This window comes from Barbus barbus (assembly GCF_936440315.1).
Source record: "Barbus barbus genome assembly, chromosome: 47".
NCBI lineage: Eukaryota > Metazoa > Chordata > Actinopteri > Cypriniformes > Cyprinidae > Barbus > Barbus barbus.
In genome coordinates, this window is record NC_136725.1 from 24735414 (window position 1) to 24747848 (window position 12435).

The 12435-nt window shown below is 41.3% G+C and overlaps 1 protein-coding gene across 2 annotated transcripts in view; it reads left to right on the forward strand.

The window, feature by feature from the left end:
- hlcs (holocarboxylase synthetase (biotin-(proprionyl-CoA-carboxylase (ATP-hydrolysing)) ligase)) overlaps positions 1-12192 on the forward strand; it is a 59547-nt gene extending 47355 nt beyond the window's left edge. For both annotated transcript variants that reach the window (XM_079411295.1, XM_079411294.1), the window contains exons 7-11: positions 4197-4258; positions 4349-4509; positions 6411-6525; positions 9204-9399; positions 11241-12192. In XM_079411295.1, coding sequence (XP_079267421.1) covers positions 4197-4258; positions 4349-4509; positions 6411-6525; positions 9204-9399; positions 11241-11412 — 706 coding nt within the window. In that variant the 3' untranslated portion in view covers positions 11413-12192. The remainder of the gene's footprint in view (positions 1-4196; positions 4259-4348; positions 4510-6410; positions 6526-9203; positions 9400-11240) is intronic.
- Positions 12193-12435: the final 243 nt, after the last annotated feature.

A 12435-nucleotide genomic window follows, 5' to 3' on the forward strand; every position in this document is an offset into this window, starting at 1 on the left:
ATAAAGTGTCCAAAGGAATGGGGAACCTGGTGTCCTCGCTGTGCCGGGGCTAGTGAAGGAGGGTAGTGTTCGTCAGGGAAGGGTCCAGGGAAGGGGCGGAGTCCGGTGGCCGCAAGCGCTCCCCTCCTGGGGCCGGGCGAGCTAGTGGCGGCGGCGTCTCTTGCGCGGCTCCCTCCATCTGCTATGGTCCCGGCGTCTCTGGGGGACTCGACGGCCCGGCATCCTGGCCCGTCAGCCGCCTAACGGGTGCGGCAGTCCTCCTCGACGCTCCCTTCCTGGACCCACGAGGACACCACGAAAACCACGTGGTTCAAAACCACGAAAATGGAATTAAATTTGGGAATTAATTACAGGAATTAAAATTGTGGGAAACATATACCTTTTATAATAACTACAATTTTAAAATTTTAAAAACAAATGCTATAAAATTAAATATAAAAAAGAAGAAATATAAACACGAAATAAAAACACAACATTTTAAAATGTAACGACATTTAAATTTAAATTTCCTGCGCGTGCTACAGTGTATCTTGCGCTGGACGGTTGTCACAATGTTAGCTTCTGTGGTATTGACAGTTATTCTCTTTTTCTTAACAAAATTGTTCCAACTGGAAAAAACACTTAAAATAAATTATGAATTACTGCATCGGGAACATCACCACACGATTAAAAGAGGCCGAAATTTGTTTCAAAGAGCCAGAAAGTCTCAAATGAACAAATGAAAATGATTGATACTAGCGTTAGCTTTCCAGATGTCTCCAGACCGTCGTGTGTGGGTGAAATGTCGTCCGCAAGGAGATGTTTTTTTAAATGTAACGGTACACAACTACAGTGATACTGACTGGGTTAAGCATTTTAGGATGAGTCGAGATACTTTTATGTCCTTGGCTAATGAACTCAAACCAGCTCTACAAAAGCAGGTTCAAACTGGCGAAGGCCAGCTGATTACAGACGACGACTTCCGCTGTGATTTGGTGGTTTGCTACACCCTGTGAGTACAGGACTGTGGCTGTCAGCTGGAGATTGTGCTTCTTCTGTCTGTGTCAAGCATCCAACAGCATTTACCGGCAAACCACAGGCACGACGTCCCCAGATATTATCACACAGATCATAATAAGCGAATGATCGGGCAGTCATTCCACTAATGTTGTTGTGGTCTTTTGTTTTTAGGTAAAAACTTTTCAGAGTTTTGAGCTTAGCCGTAAGCTGCTTCTTATCTCTCTGCACACCGCAAAGTCGAAGTCTCTCAGCAGTAGTACTGTACACATTGCTGTCTCTTACAGTTCCGTCAATTTGCCGGTTAATTTCTTCCTCTGCTCTTATTAAAAGAAGCTCTTTTACTTCTTCGTCGGACCAGTCGTTTCCCCTATTGGTAGACATTATTATTATTATCATCATCATCAATGTTAGCTAAAACATATGGAGCTAGCTTACGTGTTTTTGGCTCGAACTGACAGGCGTCCTTTGGGTTGTCATGACAACGCCGCACTGTTTCGCGTTTCATTTACACTGAATCAAAACAGCATTGCGTCGCCTTTGATAGGGACTGAGGTGGGTCAGACCCGGCGTGTTTTAGGTCTGCTTTTATGCGGCATTGTGTCTTTACACTGAATTCTGAGCAGACAGACCCGCTTTAGAGCAGCCTTAAATCGGCTGTGTAAAGATGCCTTAATAATGTGTTTTATGGATTCTCGTCCGTGAAATGCGCCACTTCCGGTATTTTGCCGGTTAGTCGACGCGAGCAAAATTAAGTCAACAATTTTTACAAATTCAAATAGTCGACAAAAATCGATGAATCGCGACAGTCCCAGACAAGCTCTGTTATAGTTTGCGATAATATCGTAATTGTTTTAACGATGTGCGATTTGACATTGAGTATTTTGCACAATTAAACCATTTAAAACACCCCTACAGAGTGCACACTTACATTACGTGAAGTCTAGACTATAGTGTGCATTTAGAGTGTGTTCTTTCACTGCATGATTCAGTCTATTAAATACATTCAGAATGATCACAAAATTCAAGATATGGGGGCAGAAAATGTAAATATTTATACCACATATAAGAGTGCGTTTTTTTTTCCTCCAAAAAATTACCATAATTACAAATGTGATATTGATTCTGCTGTTGAACAGTTCAATAAACAAGAAGTTAAGAGATTTATGTTTTGGACACCATATTTCCTGTTCATGCGCTATTTCGACAACAAAAATAATTCAAAACACCATCACATAAAATGTAAATATCAATTTAAACTTATTGGAAAAGAATAATTTTTATCAGTGTGAAGTAGGGATGTCAACGATTAATCCACGATCGATTAATTGTCTAAGCGATATAATCAATCAAAGCTATCGATGGTCGATTAATCAGTTTAATTTTGGGGTGCGTGCGGCTCGTGCGCAAAACGTGCAAACGTCTGTGAGAGACGGGGAAGGGGCTGGATCTTACGCTAAAATAATTTACTAATGTTCAAACTATGCTTTTAATGTGATCCAGACTTTAAAAGTACATTAAAACAGATACAATAGAAAGTTATTTTGTATTGAAATGTAGTAATAAGTCATGTTCAATTATAATTTCCCTAGATAATTGTTGCATATCGGGCACTTCGCTTTGGCAGGGCTGTGCACGCGCGCAGGACAGATACTATAGAGGCTATTCATTCATACAACTTGTTCATTCATTCCTACGACATATTGATTTATGGCCACTGTCCAGGTTTCATTACTTTGTTCCTAGAAAACCCATGAATTTAAATGCGGGAGCAATTTAAGTCATAGTAACGAATTCTTAATTCATTCACGTTTACCACAGTAAGAGATACAAAAACAGTGATTAAAATAACCATGCTAATCTAGAGGTTGAGACAGTGAGGATTTGGGAAAAGAAACCATAAATAATATTAAATTCGTGACCATCTGGCAAAACAGAGCACAAAGCCGCGTATGGCTTGATTTAAATGAATGCGCTCGAACGGCATGAATCCAAAAGCATTTGCCTGCTAACCAATTATTTCTCTTATTAACAAAGCTTTGTACCTCACTTGTGTCATAATACTCGCATTAAAATGTTTCAGATGGGAAACAGTGTGTTTTGCCGTAGCAACGCCGGTGGTTTTGGAAACGGACCCCGGACCACACGTCACAGCTCCACGCGCCGTTCTTGCGTTTGGGAACATTTTATTTTAAATCCTGATAATGTCAATTGCAAACATTGCAACGATGTTTTAAAATAAAACCACGAGCACCATGAAACCATTTAAAAGGTGCATCCAGCGGTCTCCGTGACAGAATACAAAACAGCCCACAAAGTATAATGATCCCGTGCGGCGCGCTCTCTTCATTTTATCAAATGATCGTAATCACATCCATTCATTTTAAGATCCTGCTACTAGCCTTTTACTTAGACTAAAAACCCCTTTCATTCGGGTGAGGAAGCTGGCGTTTTGAGTGGCATTTGCACATCCTGTCATGCCGGTGACTATATGCTACTGCAATATAGTCGACTATATTGCAGTAGCATATATATACCGCACGCACCCCACGACTTCCTTGGGGGAAGTCGTGGCCTAATGGTTAGAACCCCCAACTGCTCCCCGGGCGCCGCAGCATAAATGGCTGCCCACTGCTCCGGGTGTGTGTTCACGGTGTGTGTGTGTGCATTTGTTCACTACTCACTGCTGTGTGTGTGCACTTGGATGGGTTAAACGCAGAGCACCAATTTCGAGTATGGGTCACCATACTTGACAATACGTCACGACTTTACTTTTACTTTACTTATAGACACATTTTGCAGTATTAAGGTTAACGATTAATTGATTGTTAATTTAAACGACGATCGATTGTGGAAATGATCGAAAATTGACATCCCTAGTGTGAACTGACCACAACACAGTCCACAGCCCTCTTTAAGATACCAGCATAATAGCACACTCAGCAAAATGTCGTCTAACTATCGTCATCGATAAAATCACAGCAAATATTGAGATATTATTTTTTGTCAATATCGCACACCCCTACTCTGTTACTGTAGGCTATATAAAATTGAACCCGCTAAAGTGGCCAGTGGTGTTAATGTGGAGCCCTGATTATTACTGTGAAGTTGCTTTGAATCGATCTGTACTGTGTGAAGATGCCAGATGAGTGTTTTTGAGTTCTCCTGTCGTCTGAAGCGTCTCTCTGTTCCTCCTGCAGGTTGATGCCGCCGCAGGACACCGGGTTAATCGCCATAGCAGCACGTCAGACGCAGGGCAAAGGTCAGCGGGTTTCCATCGGCTCTTACGCAGCCGCATTATCTCTGGTTTAACGAGTAAACGAGCATGTCATTCATTAATGCTGTGCTGCAGGCCGCGGGGGGAACGCCTGGTTGAGTCCGCTGGGATGCGCCATGTTCACTCTCCACCTGCAGCTTCCTGTGAACTCACGCCTCGGACAGAGAATCCCCTTCCTGCAGCACCTCGCCGCCCTCGCCGTGGTGCAGTCTGTGAGAACACTGCCCGGATATGAGGTACACACACACATTCACACTCTCTCACACACTCACATTCGTACATACACACACGGATACACTCACACACACACACACACACACACACACACACACACACACACGCGTGTCTCTGGTGATGCTCCACTGAAGTTTCTGTGGGATGGAGAGAAAGTGCTTTAAATGAATTCCAGGATTCTGTCTCTCTTAAACCAGAGTGATTCTGCAGACAGGAAATGAGTTTAAATGCATCTTTTGTGTTTCTCAAGTTGGTGTGTCAGTAATTAATCACTTTGAGTCAAAAAAAGCATATACGTAATCAGATTACTTTCTTCAATTAACTAGTAAAGTAATGCATTACTTTTTAGAAGGAAATATCTGAGTTACTTTTTCCAGTAAATAACTCCAGTTCCTGTGTTTGTGATGTATTGAGTGACAGCTCTGGTGTTGAGAGAAATCAGGAGTAAGTGCAGAGTGTTGTGTGTGAACATGATCTTACTGTAGTTCTAGACTAAATATCTACATGATCTTACTGTAGTTCTAGACTAAATATCTACATGATCTTACTGTAGCTCTAGACTAAATATCAACATGATCTTACTGTAGTTCTAGACTAAATATCATCATGATCTTACTGTAGTTCTAGACTAAATATCATCATGATCTTACTGTAGTTCTAGACTAAATATCAACATGATCTTACTGTAGTTCTAGACTAAATATCATCATGATCTTACTGTAGTTCTAGACTAAATATCAACATGATCTTACTGTAGTTCTAGACTAAATATCTACATGATCTTACTGTAGTTCTAGACTAAATATCTACATGATCTTACTGTAGTTCCAGACTAAATATCAACATGATCTTACTGTAGTTCTAGACTAAATATCATCATGATCTTACTGTAGTTCTAGACTAAATATCAACATGATCTTACTGTAGTTCTAGACTAAATATCTACATGATCTTACTGTAGTTCCAGACTAAATATCAACATGATCTTACTGTAGATCTAGACTAAATATCTACATGATCTTACTGTAGTTCTAGACTAAATATCAACATGATCTTACTGTAGTTCTAGACTAAATATCAACATGATCTTACTGTAGTTCTAGACTAAATATCATCATGATCTTACTGTAGTTCTAGACTAAATATCAACATGATCTTACTGTAGTTCTAGACTAAATATCTACATGATCTTACTGTAGTTCCAGACTAAATAGCAACATGATCTTACTGTAGTTCTAGACTAAATATCAACATGATCTTACTGTAGTTCTAGACTAAATATCAACATGATCTTACTGTAGTTCTAGACTAAATATCAACATGATCTTACTGTAGTTCTAGACTAAATATCATCATGATCTTACTGTAGTTCCAGACTAAATATCAACATGATCTTACTGTAGTTCTAGACTAAATATCTACATGTATTTACTCATCTCACCTGCACTAAAACACATTCAGTGTTCCTCAAAATCTATAAAAGCTCCTGCGTCGTATTCTTCATGTGATTAGTTTGAGCGGCGCTCTCTACCGTACAGACCTGAATCTACATCTCCTTCAGTCTGAGCCGGATTCACTTCACTTTTGGTGTGAAAGGACTTTTACATTTGTACCAAAAGAACTTTTTATATTAAAAACAAACAAACAAGCCCTGCCCAGATTTAAAAAGTAACTCAAAAGTAATGTAACACATTACTTTCCATAAAAAGTAACTAACTTAATTAGTTACTTTTTTAGGGAGTAACAGAATATTGTAATGCATTACTTTAAAAAGTAACTTTCTCCAACACTTCCCGTGACTTCTGATGATATATTGAGATCTTATGAAGTGAAACGATCAGCCTGTACAAGAAACTGAACATTATTACAGCATTATTTCCTGTGAACGCTCCTGTTTGTGCAGGATGTGGACCTGCGGCTGAAGTGGCCCAATGACATCTACTACAGTAACCTGATGAAGCTCGGTGGGGTTCTGGTCAACTCCAGCATCACGGGTCAAACCTTCAGCCTTCTGATCGGTAAGGTCTCGCTGCATCAGCAGCTCAGTGAATCCACAAAATGGCGCCGCTGTGTTCGGACGCCAGGTCGCTCCGCTGAGATTTTGCTTTAACTTACTTTTTTACTTACTTTTACTTTCTCTTTTTACACATTTCACGTCGGCACTGATCACCTACAACATAGAAACACTTTTGGACATTGGAAACCGCTACACTAACCTGTTCCAGGACACTTTATCCAGGAATCCAGCATGGCAATTCTTCGGAACGCAGAGATGAACAATAACCCCCTGAGGCGAAGGATCAAGAAACACCGCAGGAAACGCGCTGGGATTCGAGATAGACTCCGGAAAAGGGCTCACAGTCCTCCCCTTCCGAGTATTCTGCTCGCAAATGTCCAATCCTTGCAGAATAAGATGGACGATCTTAGAGCCAGGATTAGTTTCCAACGGGACATAAGGGACTGTAACATCCTTTGTTTGTCAGAAACGTGGCTTTGGTCCTTGATCCCGGACACTGCTGTAATGCCAAGTGATAACTTCTCTGTTTTTCGGACGGACAGAACAGCAGAGGCCGGTAAATCCAGGGGTGGAGGAGTGTGTTTCATGATTAACAAGAAATGGTGTGATCCCAGGAATATCTCCATTCTGTCGCATTCCTGCTCGCCTCATCTGGAACATCTTTCCATTACTTGCCGTCCATTTTATCTGCCCCGGGAGTTTTCATCGATCATAGTTACTGCTGTGTACATTCCACCACTTGGCTTTGTCTAAGCTTCACGATGTGCTCAGCGGCTACATTAACAAACATCCTGACGCTGCCTTCATCATCGCGGGAGACTTTAACAAAGCCAATCTCAAGCAGGTCATGCCGAACTTTCATCAACATGTATCCTGTCCAACTAGAGGACCAAACACACTGGATCATTGCTACACTCAGTTCAAGAATGCCTACAAAGCACGTTCACTTCCGGCTTTTGTCAAATTGGACCATGCCGCCATTTTCCTCACACCGGAATACAAACAAAGGCTCGTTCAGGATCCTCCGGTGCAGAGAGTAGTGACGCGCTGGTCCTCTCACTCAGAGGCTATGCTACAGGAGTGTCATTGAGCTGGAAATGAGACTCAATTCTCTCTTTGTATCTGTGTTTAGCGGCTCTTACTGCGCGTCGGAGAGCATAGCACGATGCTTTGAGTCATGAAGGTTTTTGAGAGACTTGTAAAGAGCCACATCTGCTCCTCCATCCCTGATACTTTGGACCCTCTTCAGTTTGCCTATCGCCCAAATAGATCCACGGACGATGCCATCTCTCACGTCCTCCACTCTTCCCTCACACACTTGGACAGCAACAATGGGAATTATGTAAGGCTGCTATTCATTGACTATAGCTCAGCTTTCAACACTATAGTCCCCATCAAGCTGGCATCTAAACTCACAGACCTCGGCCTAAACTCCTCACTCTGTGACTGGATTCAAGACTTCCTCACCGGCAGACCTCAAGTGGTGAAAGTTGGCCAGTTCACCTCAAACTCCATCACTCTGAACATAGGAGCCCCACAGGGCTGTGTCCTGAGTCCCCTGCTCTACTCTCTCTACACGCATGACTGCGTGTCCTCTCACAGCTCCACATCTATTGTCAAATTCGCTGATGATACTGTGGTTCTGGGCCTCATCTCCAACAACGATGAGACCGCATACTTGGATGAGGTAGAGAGACTCACATCATGGTGCCAGGACAACTGTCTCTCTCTGAATGTGAGCAAAACTAAAGAGCTGATCATGGACTTTAGGAAGAGACAGCAGCAGCCCTACTCTCCTCTCAGGATCAGTGGGACCCCTGTGGAGAGGGTGAGCAGCTTCAAGTACCTCGGTGTAAACATCTCAGAGAACCTGACTTGGACTACACACATCCAAACACAGGTTAAGAAAGCCAGGCAAAGACTGTACCATCTGCGTCAGCTGAGGAAATTCAGGGTCTCACCAACAATCCTGAAAACTTTCTATTCAGGGACCATAGAAAGTGTATTGACTCAGTGCATCTCAGTGTGGTATGGAAACAGCTCCAATCAGGACTGCAAAGCACTACAGAGAGTTGTGCGCTTAGCTGAGCGCATCTCAGGGTCTGCTCTCCCCTCTCTGCAGGACATCTACCTCAAACGCTGCAAAAATAGAGCTGTCAAAATCATCAAGGACTCTAATCACCCTGGTAACCATCTATTGACTTTGCTTCCATCTGGTAAGCGCTTCCGTAGCCTGATGGCAAAAACTGAGAGACTTAGGAGGAGCTTCTTCCCCCAGGCCATCAGGCTCCTAAACTCTAACTCTGGGTCATAACATCACTTGACTCCATGTAAATATCACCATATCAATAAGCTATTCATAATTTTTTCTACCTCATATTGCTGCTATTTAAATACCCTGTACAACGTTTTGCACATTCCTCTTTATTACTATTTAAGTCAACAACATACTGACCTGCACATTTATATTTATATTTATATTTTTTATCTTTTTATTTTATCCTTCTTTTTCTTAATATTTGTATTCTGTATAATTGCACTGTCCTTGGAGCGGACCTGACCTACATTTCACTGCTGGTTATACTCTGTATAATTGTGTATGTGACAAATAAAACTCTTGAATCTTGAATCAGTGCGTCCACAGTGTCTCGCTCGTGACATCTCTGGTGTCTCCTGCAGGCTGCGGCTTCAACGTGAGCAACAGCAACCCGACCGTCTGCATCAACGACCTGCTGCGGCAGCAGAAGCTGGATCCGCTCGCCCCGGCGCAGCTCATCGCGCGCTCTGTCACGCTTCTGGAGCGCTACGTGTCCGAGTTCCAGCTGCGCGGCCCGCAGACGCTGCTGCCGCTCTACTACAGCAGATGGGTGCACAGGTCAGTCTGACGCTCCTCATATACATATATATCATCTGCCATAACATCCCAGTCGTTGTTTTAACGACATGCGATTTGACATTATCCAGTATATCGCAAAAACCAAACAAAACGTGATGAACGCGCATTTACAGTGCATTCTTTCACTGCATGATTCAGTTGATCAAAAATGCGTTTAGAATGATCACAAAATTCAAGATCTGGGGGCAGAAAATGTATATATTGTAGTGCTGTCAAACGATTAATCGTGATTAATCGCATCCAAAATAAAAGTTTTTGTTTACGTAATATATGTGTGTGTGTGTGTGTACTGTGTACATTTATGATGTATATATAAATACACACACAAAGTATATATCTAGAAAATATCTACATGTATTTACATGTACATATTTATATTCATATAATTTAATTTATATATAAATTTGTAATCTATAAACAACATTTTCTTAAGTATATACATTCATATGTCTATTTGTATATACATAATAAATATACACAGCTCACACACGCATATTATGTAAACAAATACTTTTATTTTGGATTTAATCATTTGACAGCACTAATATATTTATATCATTTCATATAGTTAATCAGACACGAAGAGTGCCATATTTTTTTTATTCAAAATGTATTTTTTTATTGATTTTATACAACAGTTCCATATACTGGAAGTTAATATTAAAAGATTTACATTATAGACACAACATTGCCTGTTTTGTTCCTGAATGAATCAACTGTTTAAATGATTCGGTTCAATCGCAATGACTCCCTTATTAACAGTGACTTGCTGCCACCTGCTGGCGGTTTTAATTTCACATTAAAGTATCTTTTCATTTTTTTGACTAATTTCAAACCACAGTATTGAACGTTTTATGTTTAATACATAAAACCATTAAATGCATTCATGTCCTGCATTAAACAGTGAGTAAATACATCTAGCTTCTGTGTTTCCTCTGCATTGCAAAGATTACTTTTGTTGATACGGAGTTCATTTGCTCAGTAACAGCCCAAATGTCGTCTTATTCTAATTGACTGATTAAATATTAGAATTTGACTCAAATGATGATGCACACTTTTAGAAAGAATGGTTTTATAAATGTAAAAGGTAAAAATCAATTTAAACTTACTGGAAAAGGTTAATTTCTGTCACAGCTGTGAACTCACCACACAGATGCTGAAGAATATCAAACACTTTAGGAGTCAGCTGTCCACTGTATAGTCCTTAAGATACCAGCACAATAACACGCTCGGAAAAATATCGTCTAATTATCATTATTGATAAAATCACAGAAAATGTTGAGATCATGTTTTTGTCGGTATCGCACACCCCTACCCCACATACACACCTGTGCTGACTAGGGCTGGGAAAATAAACCGATGCATCGCAAATCAAGAAATGATTCCGCATCGATTCTGAGATTTTCCGAATGCTTCGAGATTCTTTCTGGAGTGGATTCTGAGCTTGGTTTTGAACAGCAGATGGTGCTGCATGCTTCAGAAACAGCCGTACTCTTCTCGTTTACAAATCCTTACACACTTGAACCTAAAATAATCATTCATAAGATTCGTAAAGGTTGAAGCGAATCACAAGGGTGTTCACAGTGGGCTGTGTTTACATTAATCTGGCGTCATCAAAGCATTCTGAGCCGAGGTGAGATTACAGACTCAGTGCTCTTCAGCGCTCTTCTTCATCAGCGTTTGAGTGTGTGGATAAACACTAGAGTAGAGCACCATCTGCTGTTAAAATATAAACTCAGAATCCATTCCAGAGAGAATCACATGCATTCAGAAGATCTCAGAATCGATTCTGCATGGGTTTACGCGTGTCTGTGTTTCAGCGGCACTCATGTGCGTCTCTGGAGCGAGGACGGGCCCGAGGCTGAGGTGCTGGGTCTGGATGAGAACGGCTTTCTGCAGGTGCGTGCCGGAGATCAGAGAGTCGTGTCTGTGCAGCCGGACGGAAACTCCTTCGACATGCTGAGGAACCTGGTGGTGACCAAAACCAGCTGAGCTTCATGTTCACATCTCCTCAGCTGACACCCACCACACACAGCTGATTAGCCATCACTTAATACCATATCATTTAGCAGAATTTCTCGTTCTGAATTAACTCATTTCTGCTGATTCCAGACGATGATGTTCAAACTGACTCGTTCTGCTTCTGCTGCATGATGCTTTTCAGAGTCAGCCAGAACAATGTGAATCTTGAGAAGTGGTTGTGATATTTCTGTAGGATTGAATCTCTCATGATAATGAGGTAAACAGCTCATTTTGATTTCACACTGAGTGTGTGTGCAGACAGACAGCTGGATGTTAACGGGCTTTCATAGGAGCAATATAAGTCTCATGCAGTGTTTGGTGTAATGGATCACAGAGTAATTACTGAGTAAAACACATGCTCATATCTGAAAAATGTTCATTTGAAGTCATGTGGAAGGTTTGCAATCCTTCCCATTAAAGTTTCCCATCTCAGGAACACTGTAAAGGCTGTTGGCCTTTTGTCATGGAGTGAGTTAGTTTAAAGAGGTAATGGTGATCTGTAGTGGATTACTATCTGTTTACCTAACACTGGCACTGAAACATGACTGACGCTCGTTAAAACTTGTGGTTCTGTCTGTAATTCTAGTTTGGTTGCACACTTGATTTTGAGGTGACTTTGTATATTCGTATCAAATCTGTATCACTAAATATTTTGTAATGATTCGTGGTTTGTAAACAGATAAAGATGATCCCTTTTAAGGAAGACATTCCAGAGTTGAAGAAAATGAAATAAAACAATTGTGACTGATCTGTTGTTGTGTGTGTGTGTGTGTGTGTGTGTGTGTGTGTCCGTCCTCGGTGAGCAGCAGTTCATCTGTCATCTGCACCTCGTGTTTCAGGCTCGTCTCTCGTCTTGATGAGGTGAAAATATTCCTCCGAGCTTCGCTAAACGGTCTGAGATCTTTCACCTCATTACAAACCCATTCATCGTCCCCCACTTCTTCACATTCGAGCCCATTCGGTTTTATTAAATCACTGATACGGTTCTCCAGG